A 23,797-nucleotide genomic window follows, 5' to 3' on the forward strand; every position below is an offset into this window, starting at 1 on the left:
GGTGGGGGATGTGTGTGTGACCAAGGAACTGAATATCGCTGCCTTCTATCAAGAAAATAAATACTACAGCAATTTGCCACGAGTCAGAGTCCACTGATTTGGCATACTGGGGTTACGTTCATGTCACTCTCACCTCAAATCAGGTAATCAGTATTACGTGGGTCTGGCCAGTCCCAGAGGGGGTGTGTGTGTGTGCGAATATGCTTATGAGAGTGTGCACTAAATTTGGTTAAGAATCAGACCATTAACCGTTCAAGCAACACATTACTTCTGCCTTGCTTTCTAATTGCTAACTATACAATTTAGACAGTTTTTAAACTGCTATTTCAATTGCATGCAATAAAGTAATTTTTACTGTGAAATTCACTGTTCTGTTCAGTCCATGGGGTTGCTGCCAGCTTGATCAGCTGTGCAACAGCACCCTTGAGACAATGCTGTGAATGAGGCTGAGGGTGCAGTCTTGGCAGAAGCTAGGGTACTGGAGCAAGGTGGGAGTGTGGGGTCTGAGTGGGAGTTAGGATGCAGAAGCAGGATGAGTGGGCAGTGTCTGGGCAGGAAGGAGGGTGTACGAGTAGGCTGTGGGTGCAGGGTCTGGGCTGTAATAGGAATTCAGGAGCAGTGTGGGGTGCGGGACTCTGGATGGAACTAGAGTGCAGGAGCAGAAGGAATCAGGCGATGGAGGCACCTGCCTGGTGCAGCTCCTGGGCGACGCTTATGGCTCTGCGACCCCTAGTGCCGGCAGGCACTGCTCACCCCGCCCCCTCCTAATAGCCAGGATTCCCTGCCAATGGGTGTGATGGGCATGGAGCTGACAAGCCAGTGTAAGGGAAGGAGCCGGACTGTGCTGGGATTTGCAGTTCCCCCCTCAGCAGCAGGGATCCAGCAGCAGCTTACCCCACTGCGGAGGACGGGGAGAAGCCCTGAGCCTTGCAGGCTGGATCAAGACCAGCACATGGAGAGTAGATTCCCCTACACCTGCCTTAGAGGGTGACATCAACAACTTATCTAATGCCAAGAGTCCAAAAAACATCTCTTCTGCAGTGGTCAGCTGCTCTCACCATGAACTCATACATACTGTTTTGGGCCCCACAATATAAAAAGGATGTGGATGTGCTGGAGCAGGTTCAGTGGAAGGCATCAAAAATGATTAACGGGTTGGAGCACATGACCTATGAGGAGAGTCTGAGGGATCTGAACTTGTTTAGCTTACAGAAGAGAAGACTGAGAGGTGATTTAATAGCAGCCTTCAACTTCCTGAAGGGGAGCTCTGAAGAGGATGGTGAGAAACCGTTCTCAGTGGTATCAGTAGAACAAGGAGCAACGGTCTGAAATTACAGAGGGAGAAGTGTAGGTTGGATGTTAGGAAAACTACTTCACCAGGAGGGTGGTGAAGCACTGGAATATGTTACCAAGAGAAATGGTGGATTCTCCATTCCTAAAGTTCTTTATGTGCTGGCTTGACAAGGTCCTGGCTGGGATGACTTAGTTGGGGTTGATCCTGCTTGAAGCATGGGAGGCTGGACTAGATGACCTCCTGATGCATCTTCCAGCCCTATGATTCTATACCCTGGGCCTGCCTCCTTCCTCACCCCTTCTCTGAGGCCCTGCCCTGCTCACTCCATCCCCTTGACTTTCACCAGGCTGGGGCAGGACGCTGGGGTATAGGCTCTGACTGAGAAGTTTGGAGTGGGGGAGGGGTCCTGGGCTGAGTCTGAGGCAGGGGGTTGGGGTGCAGGAAAGAGTTCAGGCTCTAACAGGTAACTGAACACAGGAGGGCTCAGGATGTAGGTTCTCACTGGGCACTGCTTAACTCAGGCAGCTCCTGGGTGGTGGTGGTGCAGTGGGGCTACGGTAGGCTTACCCCTGCCCTGGCCCCGAGCCAATCCTGAAAATGGGTGGCACGTCCAGTAGTACCTTGGAGGGGGGACAGGTGGCTCTGTATGCTGTCCCCCGTCCACACGTACCCTCTCCCACACCCCTCATTGGCCACAGTTCCACTTTCCCAGCCAATGAGAGCTGCGGGGGTGGTGCCTTCAGGAAAGGGCAGTATGTGGATATCTCCTGCCCTGACTCCCCCAGGGAAGTTCCAGACACTTCCAGGAAGGGTGCAGGGCCAGGTCTGTGAGGAGTCTACTTTAGCCCTGCTGGATTCCAGATTTGACTGCAGGAGCCTCCAGGAGATCGAGCCCAATTCCAGAAGACTCCTGTCCCGTGTTCCAACGTGGATGGAGAAAATTAGACTGTATGAATTAAACTTAGGCATAAGAGAGAAATACAAATTATGAAAGGCACAGACCAGCCTAAAACCTAACTTTGAAAGAAGTAGACTAGTACCACCACCAGCACCACAAGCATTTGTTGGGTAAGGAGGCTGAGTGTGAAGGGCAGAGTGTGTTTGTATGAGTGACAGACAGTGGGTGAGAATGAGAAATTCACGTTGCACCATTAAGAATGCTGAGCACATTCAGACATGAGAGCAACTGCCAACAAGCTCCCTTCACCCCAAGCATTGTCCTGTCCCTCCCGTGGAGATGAGTTACAGGGGTTGGGGGAGAGGGACACCCTGACATCCATGCCGGCCTCCTCAACCCTGCACAGCAAACAAGAGGCTTCCAGTGGGCAGCTCCAAGGCAGAGGGAAGGGAAGGCACAGAAGTGCTAGCATATGATAACGTCTCAGCCAAACCAGTCAGGATCACCTGTCAGATGCTCCAGCTGCAGACCTCCATAGCACTAGCCTATTAGTGCTCAGGATTTACCCTTAAGTTTGACGCACTGCCCTGAGATAGTTGTGTAATAAAATAAGGTTACTTTTAATAATAAAGAACAGAGTTATTGAGAAAGAAATAGTGACAAACAAACCAAAGTAAAAAAAAAAAAAAAAGAGTATTACTTTAGTCTTACAAGTAAGACTAAAACCACACCAGCACTGTTTTTCAACCCTGGCTTGCTAGTTTTGAGCCGGGATCCACAACAGAACTCAGTGAACTTTGGGTGAAGGATGCCAAAATAGCACATGTGCTCTCCCCTTGCTTGTATCTTTCAAAAATTCAATGATCTTCTTTCAGGAGGCAGGAAGGTTTCCTGGAGCTGCAACTTCCACTCCCCACTGAGAAAACTAAGTGGCCAGCCCCCACACTGGTTTGCCGATGGCTCTGTCTACCTTGCACATAAATGTAATGTCACTGTCCCTCCTTGCTCAATTTACTATGGAGACAAAATTTATGCAGGCGGAACCCATTTTTTCCCCCTCTAGGACAGGGTGACTTATACCCTGGCTGCCAAAAACCTTTTAAGAGCATGTTTCGAGCACATATTTTTAATTTTTAAAGCTACCGCCTATACATTCACCACAAAATATTAATGACCAGCATGTTGCCAGTTTGCATCAGATACCTTACATGACAAGTTTTAGGGACCAAATATGACAATGAGCTCATCCAGACAGCTAAGGCTCACTGCTACAGACCAGGAATCCCCTCACCTTCTGGTTCGGGGATGAGCTTTGTGTCAAACTACTTTTCCTAAAAGTACTCCGTTGTCATTCAGTGCACAGGATGGCTGGTGTGCAATTCATGATTCCCCTATTCGATATTTTATTTTCTCCTCAGTGTGTGAGCCTCCACTTCATTTACTACATGGTACTGAAATCCTGCTATAAAGACAGAATTATAAATTTCCTCATGGGCTTTGCTGCAACACTCATAACAGTAGTATCCAAGTGTTTCGGATACATTTTTACAATATGCCTACGAAGTGAGAGGATGTCATTACCCCATTTTACAGGTGAGGCACTGAGAGATTCAGGTCATAAATACCTAATTTTGTGTGTTCGATTTAATGTGTCTAGAATCTGATTTTTAGGAGTACTTAGCATAACACAACACTTTATACATTCAACCCACATCTCCCTTTGACCAAAGTTGCAGCTGCCAGTGCTCAGAAATTCTGCAGCTCAGGCCCAAAATCTCAACATGAACACCCAGAAAATGAGGGACAAGCAATTACTGAGCCCCTCTGAAAAAGTCTGATTTAAGAGACTTGCTTGGTATCACAGATGAACTCTAAAGCCAGGCCTCCATTTAAAAGTTGATCCAATTACATCACCCAAGGATGTGAAAAATCCACCTCTGAGAAATATAGAGATAAATATATGAGATATTGACTCATGAGGATGTGGATAACTGGTCCGAGGGTGATGTAAGAATCACTTCCATTTTTGCAGTGAGTGGCTCTGTCTGATGAAGCAGTTGCTTCTCCGATGTAGATTATCAAGTGTAGCCAAGCCCCATGGCAGAGGTAAGGATAGAATCTAGTTGTTCAAAGCACCCTTCTATAGTCTAAACCACAAGTCCCTCTTTTTTGTCCCCAAACCACTCTGCCTCATTACTACGCACGTTTCAACTTTTGAAACAAACTGAGGTAGGGTTCCTCCACATCACAGCCTTCTTCATGACACAACCTTTATTTACCGCCAAAGGAAATACATCCTGTGCACTGGATTTCCTTCAAGTTTGACTCTTTCTGCCCAGCCCTCCTCCCATCGCTTTCCTATACCTGGCTCCTTGTCCATGTCCCACTACCCCATTCTATCCAGTTCCTCCTACTCAGGTTTCTCACAGTCCCAGTCTCTGCTTAGCCACTACTATTCTTTACTTCCAGGATCCCTTCTCAAGTCCCAATCTCTTCTCCCCATGATTCCCAGTCACTTCCTCTTCCCATATCTGTCCCAATGCCCCTGCAACTCCAACTCCTTGTTCCCAGTCTCCTTATCCAATCAAAGTACCCCCTCCCTACTCCTTAACTCCTTGTCTGATTCATCTTCCTTTACCCATTGGCTCTCAATTCCAATCTCACCCAATCTCAGTCTCCTTTCCCCATCCACTCAGTCTCCCAATATGTCTGCCAAGTTAGTCACAGACCTCCCCTTGATTAGCAAGTTGCAGTCTCCCCCTTCTCCCAACTCAGTGTTGCCCCACATCAAGACAACTGTTTCTCAGTTGTTGTCCCACATTGCTTCTGCTGGGTACCAGTCCCAGTTTCCTTGTCTAACCAGCCCCCGTGTGCCCTCTCTACCCAGCTTTCAGCCTCTTCCCCACCAATTTCCAGTCCCCTCCCCTCTTAACACTGACTGGTTGCCAGCAGAGGGTCACAGACAGCACAGGGAAGGGAGTGCCTGTATAACAATGGAACAGTCCCCCTTCTGGTTTATGTACTGATGTGCTCCTTGATGAAGAGATACTCTGGGCACCTGAGTCCCATCAATGGCCCTGGTGCAGTTAAGAAACTTAGAGTCTCAAGGCTAGCACTTATCTCAGGAATATCTTTAATCCCTGCCATCTTGGTAAACCACATGCCTGATTGCTTCAGCAACCACCACCATCCACAGTCAACATTCCAGCATCAAAAGGGTCAGCAACAGACTTGTAGCAGTCTAGACTAGTCAGGTTGCAAACAGTTATAGTGACCTGCTTCTGGACTGGCCAGTGTGACCTCCTCTATGCGCCTTTAGGCGGGAGCATTGGGGTTAGCTGCTCACAAAGCTCCAAGAATGTTGCTGTCTTCATGTGAAAGTTCTGGACCTATGATTGGGCATCCCAGGTCTGCATGACAACGTCATCCCTACAGTCTATGCTTGTGGCCCTGTGCTAGAAGCAGCAGTCTACGTAAGGGTCAGCAGCAGCTATGCCAAGTGTATTGAGCAACATAAGGGAGTGCGAGTCTGCTATCCCAATCTGCCTACTCCCCCTCCTCCATCATGGAATCAAGGACCTGTTGTGGGTCAGAAAAAGTGTATGCTTACCATTAAAAATGCTAACAGTCACAAAGGCAAGAGAATTTGGCACCAGCAGTTCATATACCCACAAATCCAGCAATTCAATCATTCATTATATTTTGGTGTGAATGTATGAACCTCATACATGTGAGATTTCATTCATATACCCACAAATGCACACAGAAAAAGATATAGCTGGGTACAGTTTATAAAGTGTTAAGTCCAAAAGACAAACCTTATTTTGAAACATACAGAGATTTATCAGCTTTCAATACAGGCTATTCTTGACTTGCCTAAAATTCATATTTATTGATATGTCTGGGGAAAAATGTGTGCATAAACAGTGAGAAAAGCAAATGAGAGCTGGTAGTTCTCTTTTGGGACAGTTTAGGAAACCTTAAACTTTAAGAAGAAAATGTTCTCTTTGGGTATAGCAGTTAGAGGGAAAGTGCTAAGTTACCAACAATGAGAAACTAAACCATATTAGAGTGGTTTAATTAGTGGTCGTCAAAAGAGATGGTCAGAGAAAAATCACCCAAAACTTAAACTCGTGTCCCAGAAATCCAGCATTAGTGAAAACTATTGATTTTTATAAATGAATTCTTGGAAACATCAGACACAAATAATTACTTGACAGGCAGTCGACTTGCCTGTGACTCACGGTGTTACAAGATGAGGTTGGAAAAAGAATCAGATCTGCAGACATTTCTGGAGAATTTTAGAGACGACTTTATGGTCTGCCATATTTTTGGTTTATTGATTAGCTTTTTCAACATTTGAATTTAAAAAAATTAAAGTATACACAATAGCACACTTTAGAACGCTAAGGAAAACAACAAGTAGAGAAATGCAGGAGGATAATTTGCCATTTACAGAAGCAGAACATAATCAAGAAAATGAGACCAAAAAAAAACCAAACAACACACAGGCATAGTGCCAAGTTTCAGAGGACAAGCTATGAAATAAGATGAGGATGGTGCTTATAAAAGAGGCAAGAATAGATACAATGACGTGGCATCAAATAGATCCTGTTAGAACTTCTATGAATTGCACAAGTCAAGGAAAACTATGCTTGCCTTATGCTAGAGCTTCTAGGACACCATTCATCTGAACAGAATTGTGTATGTTACTAGAAACAACATAAGGATTCAGGATCTTACTATGCTTAAGATTTAGCCACGTAAATTACAGTGAACACTTTCTTATCTGACAACCCCAGGACCGGGAGGTATCTGGATTATATGACCATCCAGAAAACAGAGAGCAGCTGGGGGGAGGTGCAGGTGAGGAGTCAGTACCCCCCCACCAATAACAAAGCTCAGCTACCCCCAGCACCAGCTCCTGCTCAATCACTGCCCCCACCTTGCTGGTGGGCACAGCCTGGAGCCAACTGAAGATGGCGACATGGGGAGCTGCTCTGGGTGGTAGACACTGGGCGGGAGAGTGGAGGAGCCAGCTGGCTGCACACACACGCAGCAGAGAGGGACACAAGGCAGGTGCTGAGTAGGCCGGCCGCAAGGGGCAAGGTGATAGGCGAAAAACTGCCACTCACATGTCTGTTTGGTGGTGGGGCATTGCTTGCACACTCACTTCTGCTGTCCGGCAGAGGAAGAAGGGGAAGTGGCGTCATGGCTGGGGGTTTGAGAGTTACGCCAGTTATTTGAGAATTCCAGTAGACTGAGTACCAGATAAAACAGAGTTTACTCTATATTACTGATTGAGCTACAGGAAAGGAGAAAAATGGCACTGCGCCACCCTCTCTTTCCCATTGTATCGGCTTGGAAGATAAGAGAACATCATATTCTCTAAGGGAGGGAGGAAGGTTAGTAGCACCAGTATCCACTGAAGCAGGAGACTAAGCAGCTTGTCTATATGTTGGTTGAACACACTTGGTCCCAAATGGTAAAAAGGCTGAATTCAGAGTATCAGGACTTCTTCACAATCCTAACAGATGCCAATTTGTTAGCAGCAATCATGGTATGCAACCTAAACAATATAATAGAAATAGATCGCTGGAATCTCCAGCACTCTAACATTTCTGTAGACAGAAATTCTGTGTGTACTGAAAAACTAGCCTATTTGTATGACCAGTTTCATATTCATTACGCTGATGATCTCAACCAGATGTTGCACAATCAGAACAAATTAAATTTATTTCCAATTTTTCAGACTCTTTTGCAAATGTGAGTACCACTGTTACATCCATTAGGCCACTGCATCAAGATGAATCATAGAAAAATATGTAATATATCAACAACACAGTAGCATGCAGGGCAGACTTGCTTAAGACCGAAGATGGAAGAAAGCCAGGGATCAAATGAGGATGATGAAATGGCCATTTCCATTAAGGGAGCAGAACATAACATCACAGATATTAATTAGACGGCACTATAATAAAGTAAAGTGGATTGAAAAAATAACTGGGAAAATACTGGCTGAATGAAAAAGTCACACTTGTTTGACCCTAGCAACAAATACTTGCATTGTTTGACCTGACTGGCTAGCAGTTCACAAAATCTTTATTTACTGTATACACTGATGCAGAATTCTCTTGGAGGATTTTGTTCAATCCCTTTGATTAAGCTTAACCTGGAAGACCTAACCCTTTCTAGAACTGGAGTCATTTAGGCTATGTCTGCCCTAGCACTCCCCTTTCGAAAGGAGGATGCTAATGAGACACTTTGGGATAATGCTGATGAGGCGCTACAATGAATATACAGTGCCTCATTAGCATAATGGCAGCCATGGCACTTCAAAAGTGCAACTTTCGATTGCACATGGCTCGGCTACATGGGGTCCTAGGAATAAAGGGATTTTGAAGTGTGCGGAGTCCTTTCCAAAAGGACACCATTTAGCTGAGCCACAGGCATTCGAAAACAGGAGCCGTGGTCACCATTATGCTAATGAGGCACTGCATATTCATTACAGTGCCATATTAGCATATCCCAAAATGTCTCATTAGCATCCGCTTTTCGAGAGAGGGGTGGCTAGTGTAGACATAGCCTTAGTGTTTTAATCTGGTTAGTACCTTACACAAGGCATTTGACTCAGAACCTCAAACTCATATCACCTTACAACAAATGTATAATGGCACATGAACTACACTCCTGATGATATTTGCCTGTTGACACAACTATATACAAAGTAATCAAAGGAAACATGAAGAACAAAACAAAACTTCACAGTACAACACAACCTGAAAATTTGATATTGTACTAAAGTATATCTTTTGGAGAAGTACTTTCTTTAAGTATTCTTTCACAGGGCTTTATCAAATGTGTACAGATGCATTTATAAACTGATAATTTTTAAATCACTGTTGAACTGATCTGAATTAAAGTTAAAGGGAAGCAGGGGCCAATAAAAGTGTGTACCTCTCATACCAAATTTGATTTCCCTCTCTTTCCAAAAGAGATTCGTCTTTCCTTCCTCAACCCCAGGTCCCTGACAGGCTCATCTTCAACACCTGAAATCTGTCTCTTTTTTCAGTGAAGCAATTCACCCAAGAAATCAGCTGCGCACGTCATTGTTGCAGGCAACCATACATAGCTTGAAGCCCCAGCTTGTTCTCCTTTCAACTATGTAGGGCTCAGAAGCCCAATTTAATCCACCCTGGTTTGGTGCAAGCAGTGGTATAAACATGAGTAACAGTTAATTCCAAATTATAAAATGTTTAAGAGATTGCACATCTCTGTAGACAGCCTCATAACATATTTCAGGTACTGTGCAGATGCTGAGCATATTCTTTCTAAATAACTTGCAAAAATCAACAGTCTGCAAGGGACACCTTGGACTGCCTTACCTTGCTCTGCACTCTCTCTCTCTCTCTCTCTCTCTCTCTCTGTGTGTGTGTGCGCGCACACACGTGTGAGTGAGAGAGAGAGAGTTTTCTTTTTTCAGACTTGAGTTTTCAATCTCTCACTTTAATCAGGTTAAATGCAGCTGATTCCAGGAAGGAACTGGAAAACTGTTTTTTTGACAAAACAGAAGTATCTGCTAATGTTGACTGATTGTTGCTTTTACTTACTGACTCTTCTTTGCAGTACTCTTCAGTTAAATCTTAAAAAGAGCAGTGGAGACTGTTTAGGAGTGTCCAGAGACGTCTGTGTAATAAATGAGTTTTATTTCCCTTGTCAGCCTGCTGTTACCCACTTTTTAGTAGCTCATTCACAAAAATATTCTATGATATATACCAGCCTTTGTCTCTAGACATTATGGCAGGGATGGCCAACCAGCTTAGAGACTAAGAGCTAAAATAGCTGTTGATAGAGCATACAGAGCCATATATTTATTTTTATATATCCATATATCTGTCTAGATATATAGGTATATATAGTATGCAAAATGTAGTAATAAAAATAACATTACTGGACATGAACCTGGAGAGGAACCCGTCAGCCTGCTCACAAGCTGGAATTGCCTTCCTTCCACCCCTCTAGAGTGCTCCTGCACCTGCCAGTCCCTGGGACTCACTCAGTCCTCCTGTCCACAAGTCCTGCCAGAGGGACCCTGCCAGTCGTGCCATGGACCTGCACAGCATTGCTCCCCCTCCTGCAGCCCCATGCTGCTGCTCCTGCACCGGTAGGTTAGGAAGCGAGGGCAAGGAAAGAGCAGCCCAGACCACCCTGTGTTCCAGCACACTCACCGCCCACCCCTGGGGGAAGCAGGAGCCAGGACAGGGCTAGGAACCTTGGAGCATATTGGGGAACAGCAAAACCTCCTCCCACTCCACACCTCCTGCCTCTCCCAATCTCATCCCCGTAGCTAAGGGAAGTAGAGACCCCACGCCCAGTAAGAGTACCAATACCACCACAGCCCCCAAGGCAAGGAAGAAGAAGGTCCTGCATCCCACTCTACAGCCTGGCCCAAGGCACTGACCCCCCTGCGGCAGTGCAACACACAGCTGCTTAAGCCCCTTTATCCCCGTGGTAAAAATCAATGGTGGGGACAGAGATTTGAGAGCTCCTGGGCTGGACCTGGAGTTCACCACATCTATGCCCAGCACTGTCTGCAACAAGAGTTTCACTTCCTACCCCCTCCCCACCTGCATTCATGTCACCCTCTCTCCAATCATCTCTCCACTATTACAACCAACGTCCACCCTCTTGCTCAATCCCCTACTGACATCTCACTTCTAATTCCCTAATAATCCTCCGGCTGTTGGGTGGGGGAGGGCAGAGGCACTGTCTGCGCAGATGGAGGGAAAGGCAAAGATGAACAGAAGAGCATATCACCCAGCTAAGAACAGCAGCTACCTGGCAGGCTGTGGGAGTCCTCAGGGTCCTAAAGCCACTCACATCTGCCACTGCTATTCCTGCTGCATGGGGTTTAGATTTGTTCCCAGGACAAGTGAAACGTGAACCCAGTTCTGAGCAGGAGCCACACTTCTTTGACCAAAGAGCCATGGGTTGGTCACCCCTGGACTATGGCACCATTTGCAAACTTCAGCTAGAAGTGTAAATCTACCTGAAATATTTTCAAATCACATTCGAACTCAAAACAAATTAGAAGCATTGCAAGCTGTTAGTTTTGTTTCCATTGCTCTTTGTCTCATACCGTGACAGATGAAAGAATCTGAGATTAGGCCACAAAAGGAATGAGTACTTGGGAAAAATATTTGAGTTTGTTGATAATTTGATCTACCCTACCAGTAATTATATAGTTCCATTGTATGTAGCCTGGTTCACCTCCTCGTGAAGTCAATTGGAGCCATTGCACAGACTTCAACGAGAGCCAAGACCCTAAATTAAGTAAAAATATTCTTTTATCTTTTTGACATATTGGACAATGCAAATGTGGAAAACTATGTTCCTGTGTCATTTTAGACCTACTTACGTATTCACATTGTGTTCCTTCCAGGTGTATTTAATACAGAAAATCAGTTAACCCTTAGAGTTCTTTCCTAAATGTTTGCATACGTTACTATGTTCTATTAAACAACACTGCAAACATTAAAACAACTGTCATTTTCCATCCCAGATGTGGCAGCACTTAAACACAGCTGATGTGACAAGAACACTTTTAAAGAGACAACATTGCTTTGGACCCTTTCAAGATGGATATTACAATTTCACTATTTAAAGAAAGGCTTAATGTGCAAAATACTTGTTAACAACCTACTTATCAGTTGATGCTACACATCTTCTAGTAATGCTAATAAATGGAACCATCCTCATAAAAGCCACTCTCTGTTCTTGATCAGGATATGGTATTTTAGTAGCACAACACTCTACACATCACAACACATCCCCAACATGCACCACCACCAGAACACAATATTTAAAAAAAGACTACCTCTAAAAGAAGATATTCCATGAGCTCCTGATTTATTAAGATGGGACTCTGCGAGCACAGTGTATATTCTGTACTTAACTGTGAAGGGTAGACACCTCCAAAAAAACTTCATAGCTAGTAATGTCAATATCAAATTTTAGTACTTATATTCAAGAATCCCATAACAAACTGTGACATTATGTAAACTGACTATTAATGTAGTATTACAGCCAACTTACAACAGAGTGGAATTTACAACCGGACCACTAGACTCAAAGTAGCCTGTTGCTTTGCTTTTACTATAAAGTCTGTTCCTGATTTAAATGAAGTCAAAACACCAACACACAATAGAACATAATTAGCATCTCTTAGTACCATTCCTCATTTGAGAGCTGCATATGAAGAGACATATCAACAAACAGCATTGCAGTGATGTGACGTCTAGAAGATCGGTAACAAAGTACAGTTTTAAAATGTGTAAGAAACAAGCTAACAGACATTTGCAATATTTCTCATTTTCGTTTTGTGCTCTAAAATAAGAACAGCATGTATAAATCAAGTGTGTGTTTATCACCATCAAGAGTGGTTCAAGCCTTTATGATGCTGGAAATTTCAACTGAAGTCTCTTGGAACCACACTGGTTCCTCATATAACAGGAAAAAAGTATCTGACACATTCTGCACAGACTAACCTGTGATTATAAGACATTCATTGTGGTCCAGGACTTCAGTGAAGAGCCGAGATACTATCAGCTCCGGATTGATTAAAAAACGAATTTCTTCTTGCACCAGTCCTGCACCAGTGACACCACCTCCAACAAAACGGTTTGCAAAATCAACCTAATAGAAAAGAAGTCCTGGATGGTCACAAAATAGGCACATATATTTAATAAGGTAAATAAATGTTATGAGACATCTTTCTGTTCAACCTTTCGTTTAGTTTGCCCACTTGCATTTAGTAATGCAACTAGCAGGACTGAACGACCTTGCCCTCACTACATAATAATTGGTGGGGCACTTTGGCTGGCTTCATGAAGAAGGAGAGTTGCATGCCTGCCAGTGACAAAATGCTCTCAGATGGAACACTTTACTCCAATAAATGTTTGGAAATAAACTATAGTTGCTGTTTCTATTTTTCCATCCTTGCACAATTTTCCACTATACCAGAGTTAGAAAATTTGCATGTTGTTATATGCTTGATCATCAGCAGGATGCTCTAAATCGTTTAGAGATTTCTAATTCAGTTGTACCACTAGCTCTCTACTTAGCAAGATTCACTGTGAACCATGGCTGAAGAACCCTGAATGGGAGGAGACTTTTTGTTAAAAAGACAGACACTGTTTAAAAACAGATAAGCTTTAAGCTTATTTTTTTCCCACCCCACTGCCCCCCCCCCCCGAGCACGTATTGCACTTAAAAAGCCACCACCCACAGAAATAAAGATCATGAACTAGCACCTGTATACTAATAATGAGGAAGACTGAAAAGAATTAGAAATGATGGAATGCGTAAAACAGAATCTATTTTGGTCAAAGTCACTTTGGGGGGGAAAAAAGTCAGAGGTTCCTCTGGGACAGTGGTTGGGCCCAAGATGCTATAGGTCTTCCAGGGTCTGATGTGGGTATGGACAGAAACCTCTAATACGGTTATTGAAAAAAAATATTACTGGGAATTGTGTAATTATGGGAGACTAATTTCCCACATACAGATCAGAGGACAAGTGTTGCTAATAATGAGTGGGACAGCAGACACATTTCTTTACCAACAGTCATCAGACAAGAAGTGATGCTATTTTAGACTTGTATACATGAGTAGTGAAGGGACCACATGAGAGCTGGCTCAACTATGCACTGTGACCATTTTCACTGCAAATATGATTAGGTCGATTTTAAAGGGCGCTGAGGTCTACTTTCTTGCCCTTTCCCTCTTATCTGATGTAATGTGAAGTTCCAATTTAAAATGACGAATTAGTGCAAGTGTGGAAACAGTATTACTTTAAATCAGTTTTATTGGCTTCCAGAGGTATCCCACAATGCCCTGAATGCGTCCATTCTGGCTGCTTTCACCTCTGCTGCTCCCAAGTATGCAGGAAGCAAGTAACAGGAAGCCTGGCAATTTGAATTCATTTTCTTACTGGTCAGCGTGGCAATTGCATCTAGCCATGATTTCTCAAGATGCCAAAAGAGCCCCAGCACGGAGCCATCAGGAGAGCCAGGATCTCCTTTCGGCTGGTGGGCTAGTCCTTGCCCCAACACACCATGTGGCACCGGGGCTGTGGGGATATGCTTGAAGACAGCAGCATGTCCTGCCCTGCTCAAGGTGCAGTTTTCTTCACTGGATAGGTTTTAGCAGGAAAGGCCAAGAAACGTTTTTTCTGTGCTTCACATTTGGACAGGGCAGCGCCATGCGGCTGGTGGGATAGCCCCCACCCCACTGTACAGTGCAAACAATGCTTCCAGACAGTGGTATGACCTGCCATGCACAGGGTGAAAACTTCTTCCCTGCAAGAAACTTGTTTTCTCCACTTCACATTTTCTGGGGCTCATTCTTAAAAGCTTCAAACTCTTAAATTTACACTATAGGGTAGCCCCCTGACACAGAAGGCTTAAGGGGCTGGCTGTTCCAAGGCACCTCACGCCAGGGGCCTGGCCCCGACAGAAATTTTATGGGGCTGCCCTGCCAAATGCACAAGCATTTCAACAGGTTATTCAATGGTCTCCAGGGCTGCCCCCCTCCAGGCATCACACAGCTGGGAGGTTGGCCTCAGGCCACAGAAATTTTAAGGGATTGGCCCTCCACAAGGCACCATGCACCCAAGGCACCAGTACTTTCCCTTCGCAAATTGCGTGGCTTTGGAGAAGATTTCCTATGAACAGTAACAGAGAGGAAGCTGTGCTAGTCTACAGACTATCAAAACAAAAAGCAGTCAAGTAGCACTTTAAAGACTAGCAAAATAGTTTATTAGGTCCCACGAAAGCTCACCTAATAAACTATTTTGCTAGTCTTTAAAGTGCTACTTGACTGCTTTTTGTTTTGATTTCCTTTGAAGAAATGGAGCTTGTGGTCTCCCTCTCTTTACTAGAAGAGGCAAAGGAATCCCTTCATTCTTTCCTCAACTTTTCGATCTTCTAATGCTTCCTTAACTTCTCCTTCTGTTCTCAAGCCACTACTACTTCTGATGGGGTAATGGCTCCTTCCAGCAACCACTAGACACCAAAACCCTCTAGGATTATTTCCTTCTCTTCTGTTTAGTCTTGGGGATTCATAACGCATCTGGAGTAAATACTTCTAATGGTCTCCTCGCCTCATATTGGGGACATGCCTGCAATGGCCTCCCTAAAGCCTTCCTCATTTCTGTGTGGTGACGACTCTCAGATTTCTGTCTCAGCTTTGAACCTGGCTCCTTCAGCCAGATATACTACCAATACACTACTACTTTTGCACTGTATCTTCTTTCTTCTTCTCTCTTTGTAAATATGAAGTCTTTCCCATGTCTCATGGAACCAGTTTGTTCCACTTGGGTATCATAGGCTTAAGTTTCTGAAGCCCACCTGATGGGTGTTTTTTCACCAGAAGAAAACTGGTTGAACAACCTGCTGACATGGTTCAGTCAGCTGAGCGCTCTCAGAACACATTTGGCAAAGTTATTTTTTAAAGTCACTGTTCTTTAAAAGTGAAAAGAATGAAGCACAGAACACATCTTGTAATAAGGTCCGTAATGTGAATGACTCAAACAACTTCTTTCACTGGGGAAAGAGACTTCGGAAAAATGGCTGTTTTCGACAGGAGGGGAATGAGGGCAATGCATTCTGGGAAGATGACATCACACACCCACAACCACTTGCAGAGCAATTTTTCCCATAATACACCAGCAAAAAAAACCCAGAATGCCACACGGCTGAGGGAAGTGTGGGATAGGTTCCCACAATGCACTGTTGCAACAGTTGAACTTGGTGATTTAGTGGAGATACACTAAGTCAATTTTGTGGGCAGGTGTGGACACAACTTCGACTTTATAAAATACAGTGTTACAAAGTTGACTTCAATAAATTTGACTATTTCGTAGTATAGAAATAACAAAAAAAAAGAAAGACTACACAGAATGGAAAATGGGAAAGATCAAGAAAGAAAGCTACCTCTTGGAGAGCAGAATGTGTACAGATACAATGAGAACTGACAAAACCCTAGCAGAGTTAGACCTTAGAAAATTAAAGCAATAGTAAGGTTCTTTAGCCATATGAATTTAAAAAAAATGAGGAAAGTAGCGGGACCACTAAGCACTGAGGCTTGGGTAGAGATTAAATATAATCTAGGCCTAACCCAACTACTAAATGAACGTTTTGCCTCAGTTTTTAATTAGAATGAGGCGGAACTGAGGGGCAGTGATAGAGTGGCTAACATAGGGGTGAGCAATGTGCATAGGCTAGGCCACCACTTCCTGCAACTCCCATTGGCCAGAAATGGCGCACCATGGCCAATGGGGGTGGCGAGCAGCCATACTTGCAGATGCTCAGGTAAATAAAGAGTCTAGAGGTGCACAAGGAGCTAAACCTGGAGAAATTCATCCAGCCCATGAGCTCAGACAATTTCCATCCAAGACTATTAAAGAAACCTGCACATGACATTGCGAGCTCAATTGCAAGGATTTTTAACTAATACATAAATTCCCTACATCTGGATAATTAGAAATATACTATAAATTTTTGAGAAAGGAAAATAGGTGATCTGGAAAACTATGAGCCTGTTAGTTTGATCTCAATTGTATACAAGGTCCTGAAACAAGTTTTAAGAGAGAAAGCGGTTAAGGATAAACAGTAACTGGAATAAAATACAACATGATTTTACAACAGGTAGATCATGCCAGATCAACCCGGTCTCTTTTTCTGAGGAGATACCGGATTTTTCTAGACAAAGGAAATGCAGATTATCTTCTCTACCTGTATTTCAGTAAAATATCTGACACAGTTCCACATGGGAAATTATGAGTTAACTTTTTAACCCCTAATGGAAAGAACCTGAAACAACAGCCAAAATAACAAAAACAAATCCCCATTGAAGTTTATAATGACAATGTTAACAGTTTTCTTGGAGTCCAAAACAACAACAATAAATTTAGTCCAAGCAGAGGGATTACCTGCTCTATTTATTCAGACTTTAAAAGCTAAATAGTTAGAAAAAGGTATCATCACCACCCCTTAGGGTATATTTGTTTTGTCTGAGTTTAATGTAAATTTATACAACACATAAAAGGCATTATAAAAATATCAGCATAATTTCCTCCTTCCTCTTGGGGTTACAGGATGAGTTTCTGAGGAGGAGGAGGAAAAAATCAGTATCTCTGGGTAGTTTTATCATCTCCATTCAAATTCTGTCTTATAAGATTTAACGATGCTACAAAAGGGCTTCAAGGATAAGAATTTTCCTTATATTAAAATATCAACAATCTACTTGTGGTGATGCTCTCACTTCAGACACAAGGTATTCCACCCTGGATCACATCACTGGGTCCACTGTGTGCCTGTTTGTGGCTAATACTGGAACAGCACCAATGCCTACTGGATATGTCCTATAATATTTTAGAGCTGCTCCCGAAATAACTAGTTAATTTACTATCACTGATCATTTGAATAATAGCATTGTGTACACTTCTGCATCACCCAAAGAGCCACCCCTCAAATCAGGATCAGGGACCCACTGTCCTAGCTGCTGTGAAAGCAAAAAAGTAGATCATGGCCGATCCCTATGCTGAAGAGGGTGACAGTTTAAATTCAAGACGAGACATAACAAATAGAGGTGGGGAGAGATAAGGATAACATTAATAAGCTCATGATTACACAGGGTAGTATAAATGTTTGGGAGCCATCCTGTTGTGCATATGCTGACCTATCAAACCAATGGTTTATGTATACTCTTATTGGTTGCTATCCCACAGAAAGAGTAACCCCAGGCACACTTCTTTTTGTATTTATAAGTTTCATCCCCCCGCAGCCCTGACTTCTACTTTGCATTATTAGTTCCTGTTCAATGTTATATATGCATATACATGCAAAATTTTTGCATATATTAAATGGTGTGTGTACTCACATGCTTTTCATAATGCCCTCAGACTACACTTATGATGAAAGCCCCTTTCCTTCTGGGAGGCCACTGGGACCCTGAGGGTTTCCTAAACTCTGCAGGAATGTACCACTGTAGGTGTCAGGTCTGAGCATGGAACAGCTGACATCTCTGCAGCCCCTGAGGTGGTAAAGCCTTCACCTCCCCAGGACTGCTCCACAGGAGCACAAAAGACTTTCCAGATTGCCTGGCGACTAGTGGCCTTAGACAGGAGATGCTAGGGCCTTTTTAAAGGGTGCCCACCCATGGAAAGATCTACAGAGGACTCCAAACCACACAGAGCCCCCTCCCCCCCCCGACCAAACAAACACATTCCCAAATATTATTCAGCACCTTTGTAGTTCCAACTACAGAATTTATGGATCTACTTCTCCCACAGGCAACAACTGTACTTCCCCTTTTCAAGTGGGATTTCAAGAACTAAAAACAACTTAAAATGATAGGATAACACACATTGATAAAAGATACAGACCCCTAAAGTTTATAGTGAACTCTAAAAGCTAAACTTGTCACCTCTTAAAACAAAACTAGGTATTACTTTTAAGGATATGACAGATTCTCATTGATCAGTTTTACCTCAATGACTCTCAGACAAAAGTTACTGTGGTGCCAGCAAAAGAACCTCTTGAACTACAGACCTGATCATCAGATGGGGCAGAGCAACAGCTTTTAAAAAATAAACAAAAATCTGTGACATCCTGTCACTGGAAAACTCCTCTCATGTCAATCTTTAATCCATGTTTGAACTGAAGGACCTGAAGCTGTCCAGGTTTCATGATTTTCTGTCAAATGGTTTTGGAAACAGGCACATGTGGAAAAACAAGGTGATCTGGAGAATATTAACACTATTAAAGCTGCAAAGTGATCAGTTTTGTTGCTTCTTTTATACTGTTATGTTGTCTGACTAATTAAACTACTTAAGTCTAACACAACAAGGAGGCACATGAATAACTTTGCTGAACTGTGCAGTCATGAAAACTGTGCCAAAAGCACAGCATAAGGTCAAATTTTTGTTGTTTTGCACTTACCTGTAGCATACCACGTCCATTGCTTTCTATAGTGCCCTCATATGTGACATGCAACCTGGTCAGTTTTTTATAAGATCTATAATTTTAAAAATATATAGAGATACTGTGTTACCGTACAGAGAATCAATTAACTATATCATCAAATGTAAATGTCTCCATTATAAAAATCTGCCAAAATATAAAAAAAGCACAAAATTCTGTTCTTTGTTACGTGAGAGTATAAATCTAAAGTAACTCCACTGACTTTAGTGAAATGCTTTGTGTGCCTTCCTCCAAAGGGATATTACAGATATACAATTAAGACCAGGATAATTTAAGAGTAGAATTTGGCACAATGGGACAAAAGTCAGATCTGAGTTAGGGACGTGGTAGGTGAAGAAAATAAATACTTTGCACGTACATAGTAAATTCCTACCTAAGGCCACAGACCAAGTAAAATGCAGATCTGGACCTAGAATTCTGATACTCCTGGATGTGGTTGGATGCAGAGGCACTCCTTGATCACCAGTACACAAAGAATTAACTACAGCTTCAGTTTCCCTTTCTGTTACTCAGTAATTCAGGTAAGATCTACAATCAGGCATTCTAGAAAGACTGGAGAGAGGAATATCCGTTGGAATGTACTGAGGTTATGGCTACACTAGAGAGCTTATGGCTGCTGCAATATGCTCCCTGTAGCTGTGCTAAGGCAGAGGCTTCCCTGTCCGCTGAATTACCCCAGTATCCATGAATGGCAATAGCTATCTTGGCAGGAGAGCTTCTGAAGACATAGTTCTGTCCGCTTCAATGCTTAAATCAGCCTAAGTCACGTCACCCGCGGTGGGGGCTGCCAATTCAAACCACTGAGTGACAATTTACGTAGACTTAACCTGCAGTATAGCCATAGTCTGAGAGAACCCCACCTCGGGTGATCTTTTGGCTATAGTTTTTTGCTTACGGCAAATGTTGTTTTTGCTGCTGCTGAAAAATACTGTGGCTCACTTGACATTTTATTTCTGCTATCTTCTACACTCTCACACCTATTATTCCTCTTTGGGGTTTTCATAAAACTGGCCTTATGACACTCAGTGTGATCATTTTAATCATTAATTTCCATCCTGAATTGTAAAATTAAAAAAGTCACTTAATTTTATGGGTTGATCACAGGGTTGTGAACAGAATATTCTAATGCACAGCATACTTTTGTTAATAATGGTATAAAATCTTCTGATTTACTGCCACTACTTCCTCGAGAAAGAAGAGTTATTTCTACACTTTGTAAAGAACAAAGTCCCTCACATACTTAGCCATAATACAATGGAATTAGAAAAAACAGGAGAGGTTTAAATTAAGCTGCATTAGTCACAATTATTTACTGATAGATAGATTTCCAGGGGCCATAAGTCTGTCCTCTATTTGACCAGGATATTAAACAGAATATTCTGTATGATAATCTAGTATTGAGATTGAAATATATTAACATTAGGATGCACTTCAGCACACATGAAAAAAAATGCTGTTTCACCTTTCAGTTTAAGAAAGCATTATATATTCAGTTCCCATTGAGGTTAATGGGAAACATGTCTATCTCCTCAATCACCAATTTAAAAACTTCTAATAGCATACAGTTATGAATTTTATACCCCCTAAACATTAGTTGAACATACTGCACAAGTAACTACAAAAATAAAGAAGAACTTTATTTCAATTACAAAATGATTTCATAGAATATTTGGTCAGCTTTTGAAAAATAATTTGGAGTGGACTGGCAAAACGCCAGGGAACTCAATGGAGGTAAATTAATTTACACCAGCTGAACATCTGGCCCTTGATACGTATAACTGTAAGGGTCTGCAACTTCTTGCAAGACTAGGAGAAGCATGTGTACTCATCACCAAACACGCACGAATTTATGCACTCCAAGACTTATAGTAATAGATTGTTTTTTTAAAAAACAATGTTTTGGACCCCAAAACGAAAGCATCTTTTCTGATAAGCACATATAAGTGTGTTTATTTCTGCAATTCATGAACTAATGTGACATGCTGAACTGACCCATCTTATTTGAATGGTGGCTTAATTCTCTGCCCTACTTCAAACTCTCTCTCAGTGATCATTGCATATTTACCCTGAAACCAAGTAGAGTGCTTTTTCCTTACAATTCGCTGTGCCACCATCACCTCAAGAAATCAATCTCTTTACAAGAGGCAGCACAAAATTATTGAAGCAGTGAATGCCAAGGGAATATAATGTTGGCTCCTACTCTGAACTACTTTCAATAGGATAGCCTTCTAAAATATCTTTTGTTGCATGTCCTTTAGGGCCTGGGAATCCATTTATCCTGCACTGTTAGAGAACCAGTAAAACAAACAAGAAACAACCCATGACATGCTATTTGCAAGATATGGTATCAGACCTACAATGTACTTAAGAAGGGTGCCTTTTTTAAGAGTATAGTTAATACGTATTGTATAGCAAGTAAATAAAAAGTGAACGTACATGAGTTATTTTAGCACATTGCCTGGGTACTATAACTACTACAGTAAAGATTTTCTTTTTTCGTGAATACCAATTATTATACTAAGTCTAAAAAAGGAGGAGCATGGAACAGAAAGGAAGTCTACACTATGTTAATTTAGAGTTTTGGACACAAAAGTTAAATCTGAATTAGTATTTATATTAATAATCCTAAAACTACAGATTTAGATTCTAGAGTTGAGTTATGTATCCAGTTCTGCAACTTCCTGCCTCTCTTCCCAGACCCAGAACTCCAACATCCGCAAATATCTCTTAAATCTAAAACTCCACATTCCCACTCAAACAGCAACCATCCTATTTGGACATTTAGCTCATGACAGGAAATAGCCAATGAAAAAGCTGACAAATCAAATTCTCATGCTGGCTGTCAGTCATACTGCATTAGAGCAGGGGTCTCAAACTCCACTGAGCTATGACCGACTTCTGACAATAAAAGTTACTACACAACCCCAAGAAAGGGAACTGAAGTCTGATCTCACCTGAGCCCTTCTGCCCTGTGAGGTGGAGGAGAGCAAGCGGATGTGCGGAGACAAAGACAAACCTAACTGCTTCATCCCCAGCTGAAGGTCTGCAACCTGAAGTCAAAGCCTGAGCCCCAACTGGTGGAGCTTGTGCTTCAGCCGAGAAGTCAGGCTTAGACTTCAGCTTTGGCCCCAGGACCCATCCAATCTAACAGCAGCCCTGGTGACCCCATTTTGGGGTCCTGACCCTCCACAGTTTGAGACCCACTGCATTAGAGAGCCTGTCATTTCTGCTTCTGTGGGTCTGTCCCATGAAAGCTCATCACCAAATAAATCCTTTTGTTAGTCTTTAAAGTGCTATATTTCTGCTGTTTTATTTCTGCTTCAGAGCAGTCATCCAGGCTTCTTCCCCCATCCCCACATATATATCTGCACATTTTTATGTAAATATCACTGTGATTTAATATAAATCATGAACAAACAAATGAAATAAATTTGATCAAACTAAAGATTTATTTTGAAAATTCTGGCACTTTGACAAAATTATCAACTCTACAGAAGACTGAAACAACCCCCTGCCAAAGACTAATTTACACCAGCTGAAGATCTGGCCCTTGAGAAGTAAAACTGTAAGGATGTGCAACTTCTTGAAAGACTAGGAGAAGCATGTGTACGCTGTTATTACCAAACATGTACAAATTTATGTACTTCAAGACTTACAATAATAGATTTTTTTAAAATGTTGGACCCTGAAATGAAAGCACCTTTTCTGATCAACACAAATAAATGTGTTTATTTTCCGCAATTCACGAATTAATATGCTGTTCTGAATTGACCTCTCTTATTTGAATGACGGCTTAATTCTGTGCTCTACTTCAAAGTCCCTCTCAGCACTCAGTGTATATTTACCCTGAAACCAGAAATCAAGCAGAGTGCTTTTTCCTTACACTTCACTGTGCCACCATCACCTCAAGAAACAACTTCCCTGCCAAAGATTAACATCCCTCCTTATTGTTTTTGGTATGAATTCAGATAATGTCTTCTCCAAACTTGCTGAATAAAAAGTACAAATAAAGATTCACACAAAATAATGCCCCTTGTAATGATTAAGAGCCAGCCTATCTCCCAAAAATCATATAGACCAATTTCTCATACTGAGAAATGTGTTTACTCTTACCTTTCCCAGTCTGGAAGGTCCTGAAGACTTTGTCTTGTAAATGTCACCAAGCCAGTGGATTCTATTTAAACATAAATAAATAAAACTAGCAAAACATACATTACCAGTTGTACGTTTCAAGTTTTAAAAGCTGACCAACTTAAATAATTGACATTAAGTCTACCACATGTGGTACTTACTCAGAAATAACCATAGGGTTAAAATAGATGTTTGTGTCTGCTAAAAGGAAAACTGAAGCTTGGATTCCTTCACTGCCAGTGCCAGCATTCAAACTGAAGTAAAAATATGTGATAATCATACTTTCATGTCCTTGCCCAACTTCCCATTTACATCTATTTTTAATCAGCCAGCAAAAGTGAAGTGGCAGTATGACATATGTCATAAGTGTGGGGTCTAATGTAGGTTCCTTCCTAATTTGAGCACCTGATAATGGGTCCCCCCGCCCACCAA

General features: G+C 42.4%; 1 protein-coding gene across 1 annotated transcript in view; it reads right to left on the bottom strand.

The window, feature by feature from the left end:
* The window catches only part of PARG (poly(ADP-ribose) glycohydrolase), a 154,896-nt gene that overhangs the window by 27,269 nt on the left and 103,830 nt on the right, over nt 1-23,797 (bottom strand). Inside the window, exons 11-13 of the mRNA XM_075000097.1 lie at nt 23,348-23,408; nt 19,193-19,268; nt 12,740-12,887 (exon numbers count right to left, since the gene is read on the bottom strand). Coding sequence (XP_074856198.1) covers nt 12,740-12,887; nt 19,193-19,268; nt 23,348-23,408 — 285 coding nt within the window. The remainder of the gene's footprint in view (nt 1-12,739; nt 12,888-19,192; nt 19,269-23,347; nt 23,409-23,797) is intronic.

This window comes from Carettochelys insculpta, chromosome 7, assembly GCF_033958435.1.
Source record: "Carettochelys insculpta isolate YL-2023 chromosome 7, ASM3395843v1, whole genome shotgun sequence".
Classification (NCBI taxonomy): domain Eukaryota; kingdom Metazoa; phylum Chordata; order Testudines; family Carettochelyidae; genus Carettochelys; species Carettochelys insculpta.